This window comes from Quercus robur, chromosome 2 (assembly GCF_932294415.1).
Source record: "Quercus robur chromosome 2, dhQueRobu3.1, whole genome shotgun sequence".
In the NCBI taxonomy this organism is placed as follows: Eukaryota; Viridiplantae; Streptophyta; class Magnoliopsida; order Fagales; family Fagaceae; genus Quercus; species Quercus robur.
In genome coordinates, this window is record NC_065535.1 from 95384288 (window position 1) to 95403863 (window position 19576).

General features: G+C 33.1%; 2 protein-coding genes and 1 pseudogene across 3 annotated transcripts; all 3 read left to right on the forward strand.

The window, feature by feature from the left end:
- The first annotated feature begins 4981 nt into the window (after nt 1–4981).
- LOC126716011 (uncharacterized) lies at nt 4982–7357 on the forward strand. 2 transcript variants are annotated; one of them, XM_050416919.1, is made up of 6 exons: nt 4982–5114; nt 5240–5469; nt 5640–5928; nt 6243–6404; nt 6876–6959; nt 7039–7357. In XM_050416919.1, the coding sequence occupies exons 1-6, from the start codon at nt 4995–4997 to the stop codon at nt 7144–7146; spliced, it is 993 nt and encodes a 330-aa protein (XP_050272876.1). In that variant the 5' UTR covers nt 4982–4994; the 3' UTR covers nt 7147–7357. The 2 variants fall into 2 exon arrangements, with proteins under 2 accessions (XP_050272876.1, XP_050272875.1); XM_050416918.1 differs by lacking the exon at nt 5640–5928 and having other exon boundaries at nt 5240–5446.
- A 668-nt stretch (nt 7358–8025) lies between these two features.
- Nucleotides 8026–10469, forward strand: LOC126705918 (uncharacterized; annotated as a pseudogene).
- A 7369-nt stretch (nt 10470–17838) lies between these two features.
- On the forward strand, nt 17839–19451 carry LOC126716013 (galactinol synthase 2-like). The gene is made up of 4 exons (XM_050416921.1): nt 17839–18213; nt 18430–18750; nt 18854–18988; nt 19091–19451. Exons 1-4 carry the CDS (start codon nt 17908–17910, stop codon nt 19247–19249), a joined length of 921 nt encoding a protein of 306 aa, XP_050272878.1. The 5' UTR covers nt 17839–17907; the 3' UTR covers nt 19250–19451.
- Nucleotides 19452–19576: the final 125 nt, after the last annotated feature.

Here is a 19576-nt window from a genome sequence, read left to right on the forward strand (position 1 = left end):
AACAATACAAATTAGAGTTCTAAATACATAAAATCCTAAACTTTAGAACCGAACAAACAACATTCCCCCTTTTGCTGTGAAAGCCTTGAGGGAGTTTTATATACACCTCCTCATGTAAATCCCTATTTAAGAATGCATTGTTGACATCTAACTGTACCAAGTGCCACCCTTTCACAGTAGAGATAACAAGAAGAGTTTTAATGGTAGTTAACTTGGCAATAGGTGAAAAAGTGTCAGTAAAATCTAATCCCTCTTGCTGAGTAAATCCTTTTGCAACTAGTCTTGCTTTATACCTCTCCACAGATCCATCTGCCTTGTATTTAACCCTATAGACCCACTTGCATCCAATTGCCCTTTTGTTGGAAGGCAAAGGAGTAAGTGTCCAAGTATTGTTAGAAATCAAAGCTGCAATCTCAGCATTCATGGCATCTTTCCACTTAGGATCCTTAATAGCCTCATGATAGAATCTTGGTTCAGGGATTGAGGTAATAAGGGAGCAAAAATGGGCATAGGAAGGAGAGAGTTAGGAAGAATCAATGTAATTAGAGAGAGGATATTTAGTACCTGATGGATGAATAGAACCTGACTTGTTGCTGCTGAGATAAGTGGACTGTGTAAGCTCATTTGAAGTAATGGTGCTGCATTTGTAATCCTTTAAGTATGTAGGAGCCTTAGAAGGTCTAGAAGATCTTCTTAAGGAAGGGATAGATGCAGGTGGATCATTTATAGGATTTTGAGCAACTAAAAGAGTAGTAACAGATTTTGCAGAAGTGGAATGACTAGAATCTAATATGACAGATTTAGGTACAATAGAATCAGGGATGACAATATTGATAGGATCTACTGCTTGATGTGAAACTTGAGTAGGATTACAAGGGGAAGGAGAAGTGTGTGAAGATGGAAGGATAGGATCAAGAAATATGGCATCAACTGAGGTTGCCACATTAGGACAGATATGAGGAAAAGACATAAAAGCTTGTGGTGAAGTGATAGAAGAGATGAAAGGAAAAATATGTTCATGAAAAGATACATCCCTTGAAATGAAAAGTTGTTTGGTTATCAAATTCAACAATTTGTAACCCTTGACACCAAAAGGGTATCCAAGAAAGACACAAGGAATAGATCTAGGAGCAAATTTTGATCTATTGTGAGCTAAGGTAGATGCAAAACATAAACATCCAAACACTTTTAAGTGATTATAGAAGGAGTTTTGCAATAAAGTTTCTCAAATGGAGTTTTATGATTCAAAACAGTACTAGGCAACCTTTAATAATGTGAACAGCTGTCAAAACACAATCCCCCCAATAGCAAAGTGGTATACTTGACTGAAATTTCAACGCTCTAGCAATGTTTAAAATGTGTTGATGCTTTCTCTCCACAACTGAATTTTGTTGTGGAGTAGCAACACAGGAGTCTTGATCTATAATCCCATGTTGAGCATAAAAATCTTTGAGAAAAAATTCTTGAGCATTGCCAGTCCTAATTACTTTAATATGAGATTGAAACTGAGTAAAGATCATGTTATAAAAAGAGATTAACAAAGGCCTAGTTTCTGTTTTGGATTTCATTAGATAAACCCAAGTGGATCTTGTAGTATCATCCATAATTGTAAGAAAGTATCTAAAACTATCATGAGTTGCTTTAGCAAAAGGTCCCCATACATCACAATGTATTAAATCAAAAGCATTCTCAGATATATAATTAGAATTAGGAAAGGGTAATCTTTTAAATTTGGCAATTGGACAAACAACACATTCTTTATTGGAATGAAAAGAAGATACATCTGATACACAATAAGGAAGTTTGTCATCAGACACATGTCCTAATCTAAGACACCATAAGTATGACTTATTGACAGTAGAATCATTAGAGATAGAATGAACAAAAGATTTGAAAACTGACTCTAGGACAGTAGTTGCTTCTGAAGCAGTCTTGCAATTTTCTGAGGTTTGCAGCAGATAAAGATTGTTGTGAAGCTTACCCAATCCAATTACTCTTCAACAAGTAAGGTCCTGTATAAAATAGTAGTTTGAAAGAAAAACCAAACAGCATGATAATGATTTGGTTAATTTGCTCATTGATATCAGATTAAATGAAAAAGCTGGGACACAAATCACATTTTCAAGAATCAATGTTAGGGTAAGTTGGACTGTGCCTATGTGTGTGACAAGAACCCTTTCACCATTAGGTAAATGTACAAAGGATGACAAGGAACTAGTTATGCTGGTGAAAAGGGATGTAGAATGAATGATGTGATCAGTGGCTCCTGTGTCTAGAACCTAAGTTTTAGCATTATGAGCTATTTTATTTGAAGGATTTTCAGAAAAAATTGAATTCTTCAAATTAATGCAAACAGAATCCTAGAAAGAGGCACAAGAAATACCTGAGAGAGTAGAATTGGCTACATGAACAACATCTTGACTGGTAGAGGAAGAAGCATGAGAGCTCAACATTGACAGTAATTGCTAGCATTGCTCATCTATGAATGGAAAGGAGCTTGCAGTAGCCTCGGATTGACCATTTTCACCATCAAAAATCACTTGATTTGCCACAGAAATTTTGCCTTTTTGCTTGTATCCTGGTGGAAATCCAACTAGTTTGTAGCATTTTTCCATGAAATGGCCAAGTTTTCCACAATAACTGCAAACAGGTTTGCCTTTGTCTTTGTTCTTTCCTCCTTGATTGAAACCTTGAGTCTTGAATGCCAGAGCTGTTGAATCAACTGACACACCACCTCCATTGAAACTTAAAGCCCTCTGCCTCTCTTCTTGTATCACCAAAGAGAAGGCTTTGTCAATTGAAGGACTTGGCTCCATCATCAAAATCTGAGTTCTAACTTGTGAGAAAGCTTCATTCAAGCCATTGAGGAATTGCATCAATGCATCTTGATGATTGAAGAGTGTGATTTTATCATTCACTCCACAAATGCATCAGCCACATGAACAAGATGGTGAAGGCCTGAGATTGAGTAACTGATCCCATGATGCTTGAAGATTAGTGAAGTAGGTAGTCACGGTTGCATCTCCTTGCATAATTGTTGAGATCATCTTCTAAAGCTGTGAAATTCGTGGACCATTAGCTTGAGAAAAACGGTTTTTGAGTGAATTCCAAACCTCCATTGCAATGTTTCTGTAGATCACACTTGCAGTGATATAAGGTGAAACAAAATTCAAAATCCATGAGGAAATCATGGAGTTGTTCTTCGACCAAGCAATTTTCTACAGGGGTGTGACAGCCATAGAAATCGTGATAGAGCCATCAACAAAACACAGCTTGCTCTTCGCATCTAGTGCCATAAGCATAGCCCTAGCCCAATTGGGGTCATTGTCCTCAGTCAAGAGCTGAGTAACGAGAATCGCACCTGGTGACTCTCCATGGTGAAAAAAAAAAAGGGCTTCTCGAATCCTCCATTGGAGAAAGCTCACAATGAGCATTAGATTGAGAAGCAGTGGAAGAAGGAGCTTGATCTTGATTCGCCATTAATGGAAGCAAAAATGCTCTGATACAATGTAAGAAAATAGAGTGTAACAAACACAGTGAAGCTAGAGAGAGATAGAGAGAGAGAGAAAGAAAGAATGACGAATCAAAGCTCTGTGAAATTTCTGAATCAATACATTAAAGAAACAGTTACAGAAAGATTATATAGCCTAAAGAACAAAGAGAATAATCTAACCACTCCCTAACCAATTCCAAATTTCATGGATCAACTTCCCACCATCTGATCATTACAACCGACAACTGATCATCACCTTACACGTGTCAACACAAATAAACTAACTACACTACAATAGAAAGCTACATGTAAACTGATTACACTATTACAGAAAGCTGCAGGTCGTATGCTTTGTAGCTGAGGCAATTGTCATTTAATGACTTTGGGCAAACTTCATCAACACAACGTGTACTCTGCCCCAATACTCTGCCTCTCTGCCTAATCTGAAACCTTATCTTGAAATACTCTCATTTACCTTCAAACTTTGACAAAACTCCTTAAGTATTGAATGAAACAAGTCTGCAAAAACCAAGCTCTATAGCCTTGATTAATGTTTTTCGAACAGCCAGGCATCTGGCTGCCATTCGGTTGCAAATGGCATAACTGCAACCTGCAGAAACTTTTCCCGTCAAAACATGATTTTGCTGCACGGGGAAAAACCAACCCATTTGCAACATCTCTGCCGGCTGGTGTCCCTCCACAACTAGACACTTGCGCTGGTACTCTCCAGCAGTTACTTTGATCCACCACCTGTACATCATAGGCATCTGCATCCCTGCAAAACAAAAGCTTTACTGAGCAGTGAGCAGTAGCACTTCATAAAAGCAGACTGTTTTACGCTCTTAAACATAACTTCATTGCGGTGATACTCTGGTGACTGGTCACAATGCAGTTCATTTGAAGAATAGTGTTAACATATGACCGCAGAGAGAGATGTGTTGAATTCACCAGGTGCTAGCACTAGACATTTATAAAATAGAAATCCATGATCACATGCATTATTTTTTTAAGGAGCAATCATTCACTACAAACAAATAACAGTGGTGTAGAATCATTTGACACTGACCGCACCACTTTAACTAAAAGCACTATATCTAGATAAGGCCCAAAAGGTAAAACAGGAGTCTCCTTGATACATAACCAGATCCACCCAAGCCCATGTTGTGACCCAAGGCATGAGATCCACCAATAGCCATGTAAACCCTATAATACCTGATATCATAAAATACACTATGTCCGATGTATGTTAACTTCACACGTGTAAGGTATGAGGAATATGAATTATGCTAGTGTCACACAAAGTGACAATTTATATCACAATTTAAGTCACAATTCGACTACTTTATGAGTTGTGAGTAATAAAAAGGTGATCTCATATAAACCTACCATCAGCATTTTACCACGCACAACTTGCTACATAGATGAATTGTGACACAAATTATACCACTTTTTACGTGTCACCAGCATTATTCAGAGAATATACCTCTTCACCAACCAGCTGATGTGCTTTGACCAATGCTACATATACATCTACGAAAATGTTTTGACAACAAACTACATTCTCGCTGCTTCTAAACTCTCTCACGGCAACATGGCAAAGCTACCTGTGAAGTACTATGTGGTACCTCTTTCTATCTCTCTCTGTTATGTATGTGATATATATATATATATATATATATATATATATGTATATATGTATATGTATATGTATATATGGGATTCTAATGAGTTGGGTTTTGGGTACAGGTGGACGCGTTCACTGACTCAGCTTTCAAGGGAAACCCAGCAGCGGTGTGTTTATTAGAGGAACAGAGAGATGAGAAATGGTTGCAAGCTGTGGCAGCTGAGTTCAACATCGCCGAGACTTGTTACTTGACTCGGCTATCTGGGTCCGACTCTCTTGACTCGTCCAATCCTAGGTTCCGTCTCAGATGGTTCACTCCTGTTGCTGAGGTCTCACTTATTAATTTCACTTCCACTCTTAGAAAAACCAGAATTTTAAAAATGTTTCAAAGTGCTACCTTTTGAGTTTTAATATTTGCCTTTGTGGGTGTTCTTAGTTTATCTTATTATATTTTAATTTTAGATCATTAGAATAATATTTAAAATTTTTAAATTGGGTGCTTCCTATTAGCTTTTAGATCATGTTGGCAGCTGCACATGCATTGTTTTCATCTGGTTTGGTGAATTCCAACATTATTGAGTTTGTCACACTCTCTGGAATTTTAACTACTAAAAAGTTCCAGGAAACCAAGGCATCTAATATTTCGGATATTCAGAATGGTGAATCGCAAGATTGCTTTCTGATTGAATTGGATTTTCCAACTATTCCAACAATTGATTCCAATTCTGAAGAAGTTTCATCAATTTCCAATGCCTTCAATGGTGCTTCTGTGATTGATATAAAGAACACTACTACTTCAGATGGCCTCCTTGTAATGTTCTAATACAGTTTATATTTATTTTCTTTTTCTTCAATACCTTAGTTAGTATCTTAATTATCTTTAGTGAAATATTCATTGCGAAAATTTCAAAAGCTTAATGTTTGATTAAAATGAATGACATGAACAATATGGTGTCTCATTCATGACTTTCTTGCTCAAATCTTTGGACACAGATGTGTGGTTGGTTGGAATATTTGTAGCATTCCTTGTGTTTTTAGATGATTCCTTATGGAGCAATGCCATATTTTCCACTGATTTATGACTACTTCATAAGTACTCAGGAGTCAAGCTTATCAATATTGCAGGTTGTACTCCCATCAGGAGAAAGTGTGGTTGAAATACAGCCAGAGTTTGATGCTATACGTAAATGTCCTGGACCGGGGATAATTGCAACAGGGGCTGCTCCCTCAGGGTCTGGGTTTGATTTTTACAGTCGGGCCTTTTGGCCAAAACTTGGGATCAATGAGGTAAAATTTGTCAGTCTTTGGTCTCAACCAATTGCAATGATTGTGAAGTGCATGACGCTATAGCTAAATATCTATTGCATCTCTTTACAGTGTTAATAATATTTTATAACTTTGTTAGCATGATCTCTTGAGATAATTCAAAAGGTTCAGTAATGTTTAATGTAATGATCATTGCCTGCAGAATGGAATTATGATGCTCATGCTATTGCCATAAACAAGCAAGAGATGTTTTTTAACCTCATTCTCTTCACTAACAGCATTTAAAGAGTAAATGCTTCATACATTGGATAGCTTACTAGTTCTTATATAGTTATATCTATTGTTCCTCTCCTTTCAGCTTTCTAACTCTATCTTCCTTTTGTCATCTGGAAAAGAAGATAGACAGTAGTGATGAATTGATAATTTAATGACATTTCCCTTAGTTGGAATTCAAAACATCTGCATAATAAAGTTATATAACTTGCCTTTCAGGATCCTGTTACTGGGAGTGCACATTGTGCACTAGCACCATACTGGAGCAAAAAGCTTGGGAAGTGTGATCTTGTTGCATATCAGGTATTTTCACCATGTGTATTGCAAACTCATAGTTGTATTTTTGTCTGTCATATTAATTTACAACGTTTACTCTGTTCAGGCATCACCTAGAAGTGGAGTACTAAACATTCATCTAGACGAACAAAACCAGAGAGTGCTAATGCGAGGAAAATCTGCTACTATCATGGAAGGGTCTCTCTTAGTTTAGAAATTTGAAGTTAGAACTCCATATTGCATGTATTTTACAATTGAAATAAATGACTATTACCGGGTGGAAGAATCCCCTGGAGCTAGAGTTTTCAAATTCTATAGCTGCAAGGTGATATTTTTTTCCCTTTAAGAGAAACTTTCAATAACTGTTCCACATAACAATGTTTGTCAAGGCAAGTTTTCAAATACAGCTTCATTTTTCTCTGTAATGTCTTCCTAAAATTTTCTAACTCTTACCTTGAAAAGAGTGTAACTTTGCACTCCATTGTTTGAGATATTGGAGACAAAATGATTGCATTTGCCTTTTGAAAGCTTACGTTTTCATTGATTTTCCATTAAAGAATCTAGAACAAACTAGGAACCAGGCAAAATATTCAAAAATCATATGCATCAACCTTACAAAATGATCTTAATTTTGACTAATACTTAACAGATACATACAAGTATTGCAATTATTTTATTTTATCTTATTGGGTAAGTACAATTATTTAAAGATCAACTATAACATGTTATTAAGCCTTTCGCCTTATCATAATTTTTTTTTATGATAAACTTTATCCACCATTTCTTTGTCTCCCTCGGTCTTTTGAATGTTCTTCTAGGTTATTAATATTATTAGATGGTTTAAATATCATGTGAATGGACATAATGGACTAATTAGACTAAAATGGATTTAATGAACTGAAATACTATGCTGATGTAGTTCAAAAAGAGCGAAGTAACAATAAATGAGTAACTGCCATTACATTTGTATATTCATAGCTTTTGAGTTTAAAACGACTTTCACTTAAATTTAGCTAGACAAAAGTAGATCAAAATGTTACGTTAATATAGCTTAACAAAAGCGTAATAACAATAAATGCTATATTGAAAATTTTAGATATTATGAGTTTATGATATGTATATATTATAAATAAATTTAGATTTAAAAAAGTGCTATTAATCCAAAACTGTCTTTTTACATTATGTAAGCGCACAAAAATGGGTTGAATGGACTGAAGTAGACCAAATTAGACTAAAGTGGACAGAATAGATTGAAGTAATCCGAATGGATTGAAGTGGACCAAAATGGACCTATTTGGACCAATTGGACGGAAGTTGACAAAATAGGGCCGAATAGGACCAAAGTGGACAGAATAGACTGAATAGAACTGAAGTTTTCAAATAAAATAAAAGGTAAATTAGGAGATTTATTAACATATCTCTATTGGCCTACGAATATATATTGCTTATATGTTAAAAAATTGAATAAAATAACAATAAAATTCGATTGAATAAGTATATTTTTCTTATTTATTAAAAAAAACACACACACACACTACATTCCCTTGTACTTAGAGATAGACCTGATTTCTTCAGTATTACACTTTACCCCTTGTGCATTGGAGTGAAGTGAATATGTGCCTTTCCGTCATTACTCATGTATGTTGCACTTGTGATGCGATTTGGGAATATAAACCAACCAGCTCACAGCCACAGGTCGTAGATTCAATATAGTTAATGGGGTTTCTGAGATGTGTTATATGGACATGAAGTGGAATAGTTTATATATCTATACACACACAAACCACCAAGTTGGCAAGTTCGTTTTTTATTTTTTATTTTATATAAATCCAATTCTTTCCTCAATTTGCTTTCTGATGTCCGTTGACCATTTTATATTAACAGAAACAACTTCATTTTCAGTGCATCAGAAATTCTCTGAGTCTCACAGGAACATGGCAATGAAACCTGTCAAGTACTATGTGGTATTGTGTGTGTGTTTTATAATCTTATATGTATGTGTTGTATATTTGTGAATGAAAGTCTGAGTTGGCATTGGGAGGTGGACGCGTTCACTCACTCAGCTTTCAAGGGTAACCCAGCAGTGGTGTGTTTCTTAGAGGAAGATCAGAGAATCCAGGAGTGGCTACAAGTGGTGGCAACCGAGTTCAACATCCCTACCACGTGTTACTTGACTCACCTCACTCAGTCCAACTAGGCCAATCCTCAGTTCCGTCTTAGATGGTTCACTCCTGTTGCTGAGGTATGTACTTTCATTTCCATACATGACTGAGAAAGCAATATAGAAAAGGAGATATATTCTAATTTACCTGAAAGAAAAATGAATTAGTTTAAGCATACTTGGCTGTTCTTGATAAAAATTTGGCGTCCCAAGTAATATAATTTTAAATTATGAATCCTATGAATTTTGAATTTCTTTATATTGTGATACGATTATTAATGTTAGTGATATCAAGGCCCCAAATTGTACTATTCTTGTCAAGTTCATTGTATTAGGAATCTTAATCCTAACCATAGTACTATAACCTTAAGGTTAGTTCAAGGTTAACCTGTAAATAGTCCAATGCTTATTCGGTTCATTTGTAACACACAAAGCTAAATAGTAAAACGGTAGACGTTTAGAGGTTTTTTTGCTATGAACTTACACCTCCAAGCTGAACCACTTGAATTCTTTATAATCTTTCTTAATTTTTTCTTATTCAAGAACTTGATATATTATCAATCTCTGTTTGGTCTCTTTATTGCATTAATAACATGTTTCTGATTATGTTAGAATGAACATTGAACATCTCTGGATACATGATTCAACAAGTCATGAGGGACTTTTAAGGTTGACACAGTTTAATGCACTTATTAGAGCCCGCATAATGAATTGATTAATATTATTCGATTGCAAAAAACAAACAAATGAGAGATGTTATCAGACCTAAGTAATACCCTTTACTTAATACGGCTTTTGTGTTGAATAGAATGTTATCAGACCTAAGTAATACCCTTTACTCAAACAAATTTCGCCATGTTAAAGGATGCTTCTTCATGTGTTGAATAGCTGAGTAATTCTTGTATCCAATTTTTTTATAATGACTTTGTACCTTGGATAATACTAGAATGCAGAAATAAAATGAGAAAAAAGAACCTCCCCTTCTTGTTATTGTCTAAAATTGAAATGAAATTAGTGCAATTCCTCTTACCTGTTTCGCTTCTTTTCAGGATCATGTTTGTGGGAGTGCAAATTGTGCCTTAGCATTGTACTGGAGCAAAAGGCTAGGGAAGTGTGATCTTGTTGCATATGCGGTATTCTTGCCTATCTTTAATGAATGCAAACTCATCGTTGTAGTTGTTGTCTTCATCATATTAATTGACATTGTTGATTCTGTTTAGGCTTCAGCTAGAAGTGGAGTAGTAAACATTCATCTCGATGAACAAAACCAAAGAGTGCTACTGCGAGGAAAAGCTGTTACTATCATGGAAGGGTCTCTATCAGTTTAGACATTTGGAGTTAAAACTCCATTTTGCATGTATTTTGCAATGAAATAATTCCCGTGACTGGAATTGAAATTTTCAATCCATAGTTGATTTAAGGTAAAAGCAGTTTATTTTCATCATTAAAAAAAAAAAAAAAAAAAAGCAAAAATAGTTATAAGGCAATCTTTGGCCTTGAGTATATTTGGGACTATAGGTAAAAACAGTTGAACAAACTTTTTTTGGCAGAGTTATTAGAGGGACTAAAATCACAGTTGATCCAAACTTAGATTGTATAATTTTCGTTTTAGTCTTAAAAAAATTTATTTTATGTAACACCTTGAGATAAAGGGAAAAAAATTAATGATCCAAAGAAGTCTAGGATTAAAAAAAATGTATAAGTGAATAATATAAAGGAAGGCTTTTAAAGATCATAGCTTCGGATTTGTTTGTTTATTTAATGTAATTTTTCAGCATATAAATCAATTAAAAAGAAATATCATCTTATACTTCCAAGTATAAGTTATCAATACTATCTGTAAGAACTTGAAAATTGATGGCCCAAGCTCACTAAAAAAAGTAGAGTCTTGTCCTTCAAACCAAGTCCAAACAATAAAAGGTATATATGTAGAGAGAGGGAAGACAGTTCTGGTGTAATTCTAAGCTAAGTTCAGGTCTAAGGCCAAAGAGCATAAAGTAACAAAGGAAAATAATTCATGTTGTAATTGAGAATAAAGCTCTCCTTGGTCAGGTCCGAGGTTAAGTTCTTATATATGATTGATACAAGTTCTAAGTTAGGCAATGCATTGTTCACTTTCTTGTTTATCTTCTTCTTCCAGAATCATCCCCCTTTATTGGGAGGTTTTTCCCCCTTATATATCCTCCTTTCTTGCATCCTAGTCCTCCAATTGTATGCCTCAAGGCTTTCCTCGAGATATTGGTCAAATCAGAGTTCTGCTGAAGGTGATAGAAGGGGCTACTAGCTGTGAAATTATTGTTCAGATGTCATTTCCTCATTAATGCAGCTGATAAGGTGTTGCAGAGCATTTAATGTGGAGGGGAAAGGTATACCCTTACAGGAAGGTCCCTTCCACCATCTTGGCCCCTTCCCCAGGTCTTTTCCCTTCCATTAGCCCCCTAAAACCTTACTATCTTGACCAAAGCGTTATTCTTTTTTTAAGAGACAATGAATTTTTTTTTTTTTTTTGCTGAGAAATACATGAATTTTATTAAGGAGAAAGATACATAGCATCCTGAAACACAGAGTTTTCAATACATGATAGGTTTCCTCTAACCAAGTAACAAAAGTGTCGATCCCTTTGGCGTGTTGTGCCAAAGTGTGTGCTGGTATGTTGCCATGCCGCCTAACATGCAGTATCTGAGTTCTTCGGAAGTCACGTAGGGTGTGGTGAGTGCCTCTAATGATGTCCTCAACAGTAACCGGTGTTGTGGATGAGCCAGTGAGAGCACCTGAGATGGTTGATGAGTCGGTCTCGAAGATAACATCCTATAGTCCAATATCTCTACTCTCTAGCGAAGTGAGCTACTTCTTCCATGGCCTTAGCTTCAGATGCAAGAGGTCCCAGCGGTAGTGGGAGACAGAGAATTTGTTAATTATCAAACAAGCCTCTAAATTTATAAAAACACACACAAGCACACAAATAACAAATTCCTGGCATCTGGCATTAAATTACAATTGATATTTCTGGCTATTTGCTTTTTTCTAAGGAGAATAACCTACTTTAATAAATTTATGAAACATGATAAGAAGGATTTATAAGTCAATAAAATTAGAGGCATAATTTTTTTTTTTTTTTTTTTTTTTGTTGCAACCGTTGACATGAAGTATTGTAATTAGTGTACAAAGTATGTGTTGTCAATGATGGACTTATGTAAAAGTACGTAATATTACTCAAATTGCAAGTTACAAATAGAAACCACTCTTTTAATGTTATATTATGGTTAAATTTTACAAAAAAGTAGCATGATCAAAGCCTATATATATATATATATATATATATATGATAATTCGATAGTTATTATTGATGTGATCATTTTGTTTGATTATTTATTGGTTTTGGCTAATGAACTTCAAGCTTGTGTTCCTTGTCAAAAAAAAAAAAAAACCTTCAAGCTTGTGTTAATATTTTCACTCTCGTTGCCAAACATACCTGTGAAACGTATTGCCCAAGAGATGTAGAAAGAATACATGATAGGAGAATATTCTATAAATTAAGATAAAGTGGAAAAAGAAAACTGTTGAAAACCTAATGGAAATAATATGCAATAAGTTTACCCCAGTTTTTAATCGCAACTACCTTTTATAAAAAATTAGATGATTGCATTAAAAGTACTGGGTAATTTTTTTTTTTTTACTTTTTTTTTTTGGTAAATTTTTATTATTAAGTGGATTATAAATAATTAAGATAGTAATTAATATTTAGAGTGTGGACTGCGAAGTAATTTATCTTTTCTTTTTGTATGATACTTTACTTTCAAGAGATCAAATACTAGGTAAATTTTTTTTTTCATATTTTTCACTTTTTTTTTCATTTGTTAATTTTATATTATTAAGTGAATTATAAATATTTAACGTAGTAATTAGTATTTAGAGTGTGGACTGCAGAGTGATTTATCTTTTCTTTTTTCTTTTTCTCTTTATATGGTGCTTTACTTTCAAGAAATCAAGTACTAGGTAATTTTTTTTCACTTTTTTTATATATTTTATATAATTAAGTGGATTATAAATATTTAAAATAGTAATTAGTATTTAGATTATGAACTGTAGAGTGATTTATCTTTATCTCTTTTTTTTTTCTTTTCTTTTTTTGTATGGTACTTTACTTTTAAGAAATCAAATACTAGGAAAAAGAAAATTTTCACTTTTTTTTCACTGTAAATTTTATATTATTGAGTGAATTATAAATATTTAAGATAGTAATTAGTATTTAGATTGTAGACTATGGAGTGATTTATCTTTATCATTTTTTTTTTTTTTTTTTTTTTTTGGTATAGTACTTTACTTTCAAGAAATCCATAATTGAGTTTTTTTTTTTTCACTTTTTTTTTCTTTTGTAAATTTTATATTATTAAGTAGATTATAAATATTTAAGTTAGTAATTAATGTTTAGACTGTGAACTGCGGAGTAATTTATTTTTTCTTTTTCTTTTGCTTTTTGTATGATACTTTACTTTCAAGAAATCAAGTACTGGGTAATTTTTTTTTTCTTTTGTAAATTTTATATTATTAAGTGGATTATAAATATTTAAGATAGTAATTAGTATTTAGATTGTGGACTGTGGAATGTGGAGTGATTTATCTTTATCTTTTTTCTTTTTTCTTTTTTTTGGTATGGTACTTTATTTTTATGAAATCAAATACTAGGTAATTTTTTTTTCATTTTTTTTTTTTTTGCAAATTTTATATTACTAAGTGAATTATAAATATTTAAGATAGTAATTAGTATTTATATTGTGGGCTATGGAGTGATTTTTCTTTTTCTTTTTCCTTTTGTATGGTTCTTTATTTTCAAGAAATTAAGTACTAGGTAATTTTTTTTCACTTTTTTTTTTTCGTTTGTAAATTTTATATTGTTAAGTGAATTATAAATATTTAAGATAGTAATTAGTATTTATATTGTGGAATATGGAGTGATTTGTCTTTTTCTTTTTGTATGGTACTTTATTTTCAAGAAATCAAGTACTGGATAAATTTTTTTTTCACTTTTTTTTTTCTTTTGTAAATTTTATATTATTAAGTGGATTATAAATATTTAGGATAGTAATTAGTATTTAAAGTATGGACTATGGGATGATTTATCTTTAATTATATATATTTTTTCTTTTTGTATGGTATGTTACTTTCAAGAAATCAAGTGTTGAGTAAATTTTTTTTCTTTTTTAAATTTTATATTATTAAATGAATTATAAATATTTAAGTTAATAATTAGTATTTAGAGTGTGAACCTTGGAGTGATTTATCTTTATCTTTTTTCTTTTGTATGGTACTTTACTTTCAAGAAATTAAGTACTAGGTAAAAAAAAAAATTTTCACTTTTTTTTTTCTTTTGTAAATTTTATATTTTTAAGTGGATTATAAATATTGTGGAGACTTTTTGCCTCAGCTCGGCCAATAGCTTGCTTGTGATCGAGGCTTGGTGGTACACTACTCCCTTAGCTTCACAGCTTATAAGGCAGAAAGTGGGGGGGTTTTCTTTCGATGTGGGATTCAAGCCAAAATCGGTTACAAGCAAGCTATTGGCCGAGCTGAGGCAAAAAGTCTCCACAAATATTTAAGTCATTTTTTAGGTCATAAGGGTATTTCGGTTACTTTTTAGGTTATGAGGTCATTTTAGTCATTTTTTTGTTTCAAGGTCATTTTGGTCAATTTCTAAATTTCAAGGTCATGTGGTCATTTTTTTTGTCCTAGGGGTATTTTGGTCATTTTTTAGGTTTTAGTTTTATTTTGGTCATTTTTTAGGTTTTATGATAATTTTGGTCTTTTTTTTTTTTTTTGTTTCAGGGTCATTTGGTCAATTTTTTTAAGGGTATTTTGGTCATTTTTTAAGTTTCATGGTTATTCCAGTCATTTTAGTAATTTTGGAATTTTTTTTGAGTTTTAGGGTATTTTGTCATTTTTTAGGTTCTAACGGTATTTCAGTCATTTTTTAGTTTTCAAGGGTATTATGGTAATTGGCAAGAAAAAAAAAAGGAATCATCGAATCTAACAAAAGTACCACCAAGTGTGAGAAATGTACAGTCTAATATGATGTTAGTACTGTCTAATGTGATTATGGAACCATCAAATGTGATAAAGAAATAAGAGGAACACCAAATGTGACAAAAGTTTACTCACATGTGATATTGGAACTGCACAATGTGAAGACGGCACTATCAAATGTGAGGAAAAAATTAAAGTATAACAAAATGTGAGAAAAGTACGGTCAAATGTGATGTTGGTACTGCCTAATGTGACAATGGAACCATCATTTGCGAGAAAAAAAAATTTTGAACCACCAAACATGACAAAAATACATTCACATATGATTTTGGTACTGCACAATTTGAAGATGGTACCATCAAATGTTAGAAAAAAATATGAGTACAACCGAATGTGGCAAAAGTACTGTCATATGTGATGTTAGTACTACTTAATGTGATAATGGAACCATCGAATGTGAGAAAAAAAATAAGGGAACTATCGAATGTAACAAAAATATGGTTACATGTGATGTTGGTACTACCCAAATCCCAATGTAACGATGAAACTGTCAAATGTGAGTAAAAATTAAAGTACCACTAAATGTGAGATAAACACGGTCAAATAAGATGCTAGTACTACCCAATGTGACAATGGAACCATCAAATGTAAGAAAAAAAAAAGGGGGGGAACCATCGAATGTGATAAAAATACAGTCACATGTGATGTTGGTACTACACAATTTGAGGATGGTATAATCAAATATGAGAAAAAAATACGAGTACAACCGAATGTGACAAAAGTATGGTCAAATGTAATTTTAGTACTACCCAATGTGACAATGGAACCATCAAATGTAAAAAAATAATAACAGAACTATCGAATGTGACAAAAGTACAGTTATATGTGATATTGGTACTACCTAATGTGACAATGGAACTGCCAAATGTGAAAAAAAAATTAAAGTATCACCGAATGTGAGAAAAATACGATTAAATGTGATGTTGAACTGCCTGATATGACAATAAAACTATCAAATGTGAGAAAAAAAATAAAGGAACCACCGAATGTACAGTCACATTTGATGTTGGTACTGCATAATGTGATGATGGTACCATCAAATGTGAAAAAAATAAAGGAACCACCGAATGTAACAAAAGTACAGTCACATGTAATGTTGGTACTGCATAATATGATAATGGTACCATCAAATGTGAAAAAAAAAAATAAGGGAACCACCGAATGTGACAAAAGTACAGTTACATATGATGTTGGTACCGCACAATATGAGGATGGTACCACTAAATATGATGCTTTGGTAACCTGGTATAGTAGGTTGCCTACTAATGAGTATCTTACCAAAAAAAAAAAAAAAAAAAAAAAAAGAAGAAGGGAGTACGGTAGAATTAACCTGTGAAACGTATTGCCCAAGAGATGTAAAAGAATACATGATAGGAGAATATTCTATAAATTAAGATAAAGTGGAAAAAGAAAACCGTTGAAAACCTAATGGAAATAATATGCAATAAGTTTACCCCGGTTTTTTATCGCAACTACCTTTTATAAAAAAATTAGATGATTGCATTAAAAGTGATTCCTTAATCGTTAAATATGGAATATATGCTAAATGCTTGCATAGCAAATCTCAGAAATTTTGGAATTGATTACTCACTAATAAATTTTGAGATTTAAAGGTAAGAGAGGGAAACAAATGACAATCACAACAAAATATCCCTTATAACATGTTGAAAAAAAAAATCCCTAACAATGAAAAATGTTATAATTTCCATATTCAACTTATTTGTACTCCAAGGGCAAAAAAAATGGAAGTCAATGGAATTAGGATTTATTTTTTGTTGCTAAATAAAAAGAATTATGGTCTAGTTTTCTTCTTTTTTTTTTTTTTTTTTTTTTTTGAGAAACAAATTATGGTCTAAGTTTCACAGCCCCGCTCATTCCCAATCTAAATTTTGAACTCACTCAAACGGAGTTAACAGATGTTAAAGATGGGTAGGGGTTATTGAGTTGATGTGGCATGAAAGTCTATGTAAGCATTTTTTTGGTGAGGTGTCATGTATTTATTGGCTGGGATTACAAGGTCGGTAAGCTGACCTTGTAGTCCCGGACTATACAATAATTTCCCAATTGCATGATATCTTGTGCACGAATTTATGCGTTCAATTATTCTTTTTTTTTTTTTTCCTTTTTTAATATTCGTTTTTGCTTTATTGACAGATTTAGACCCACTTGATTAAGGCTTATATCCAACCAGAACCGTTTATCACGTCAAATAATTAAGCACCTTTCATGATCATTCTCACCCACCCTTTATTTCAAGTTTCAAGTTTCAACAATGTGAGGGAAAAAATAAACACACATATATAAAATATAAGCAATGTTACAACTGACAATTACAAACTATTTTACAATATTTCTATAAAATTGTTGATATTGCTGTTTTTTATTAATTCTCATTTAGACTTACCATTAACATTACTTTTTCAATTATCAATAACTATTCACCATGTTAGCAATTTGTGAAAATTAATTTTTGTAAAATATTTTATAGTTCTAACATTTTCCATACAGTATATATTCTGAACCAAATCAGTACCAAGATTTTTGGCAAAAAAGATACATAAGAATAATTCATTTCCCCTAATATCAAACATTACCATTTTTCACCACCACATACTGCCTATATATACAGCCACAACCCTATTCTTCAAAAACCATCTTGCTAGACCTTCGTGATTTTTGTTCTTTCCCTTCCATTAAAAATCTTGCTTCTTTCTCTTCCTTTCAACCCCAAGAATGGCACTAGAAGCAACAACCAAGAGTGTGAATTTCCCTAAGAGAGCCTATGTGACCTTTTTGGCTGGTGCTGGAGACTATGTGAAAGGTGTGGTTGGTTTGGCTAAGGGCCTAAGAAAGGCCAAGTCTGCCTATCCTCTTGTGGTGGCCATGTTGCCTGATGTGCCTGAGGAGCACCGTTGCATCCTTGAATCTCAGGGATGTATTTTACGTGAGATTGTGCCTTTAAGCCCTCCAGAGAACCACACTGCTAAGTTTGCTATGGCATACTATGTCATCAACTACTCAAAACTTCGTATTTGGGAGGTAAATCTTTGCTACACAATATATGTTCATGATTTCATGTGCGATATATACATTTTTTTTTATTGATGTCCACATTTAAAACATGAAATACACTACCAAGTTTTTATATCTTTTCTTTCAAAGCACTCGATCTACCAAGTATATTATATCTTCTTTTTTCTATAAATTGTATGCTATAATTAATAAGTGATTTGATTATTGGCATTTGGCATGTAGTTTGAGGAGTATGACAAGTTGATCTACTTGGATGGTGACATACAAGTTTTTGGCAATATTGATCACCTATTTGACTTGCCTGATGGATACTTTTATGCTGTGATGGATTGCTTTTGTGAGAATGTATGGATCAATTCTACTCAACACAACATTGGCTATTGCCAACAGTGCCCAGAGAGGGTTCAGTGGCCAGCTGAGTTGGGCTCACCTCCCCCACTTTACTTCAATGCAGGCATGTTTGTCTATGAGCCAAAACTTTCAACTTACCAGGATATTTTGGAGACTGTCAAAGTCACCCCTCCTACTTTATTTGCTGAGCAGGTAATTTTAATTTAATTTTTGGTTATATATAATATACTATCATGACCATATTTTCAATTTGTTTCACTAAAAAATATACTAAATTCTGGGTTATCTTTTGTAGGACTTCCTTAACATGTACTTTAAGGACATTTATAAGCCCATCCCTCCCATATACAACCTTGTTTTAGCCATGCTGTGGCGCCACCCTGAAAATTTCAACTTTGATGAAATAAAAGTTGCCCACTATTGTGCAGCGGTATGTTAATCTTTTGGTTGATTTCAATTATAGCATCTTATACTTAATAAGTATTATATTTATTAATAATTAATTTGTCTCCTTGTGTTTATGATAAAGCAGGGTTCAAAGCCTTGGAGGTACACTGGGAAAGAAGAAAACATGCAGAGGGAAGATATCAAGAATCTAGTGAAAAAATGGTGGGATATTTATGAGGATGAGTCTTTGGATTATAAGAATATCATTGCTGATCATGACAAGAATGCTCCATCGGCTGCTTGATTAGCTTTAGAATTATTTTTTTCTATGTTGCAATTAGTTTTAGTATTGTTAAGTGCTACCACTTGTCCTTATTTTTTGAGAGACAAGTAGGGTAGATTGCTATCTAAGATATAGCCAAAATAATTAGTGTGGGATATCAATGCGTTTTTATTAGCCATTGTTCCCCGAATTATCGTTATTATTTACGATATGCTTAATGTGACAGTCTTTTTCAATTTTATGAAATTAGTAATAATTTTTATGGTTAATCCTTTGCTATCATAATGAAGATCTTTTTAAATCTTAACCCTTGCAACGTGATTAATATTTCTTTTTTGAAGTGAAGGT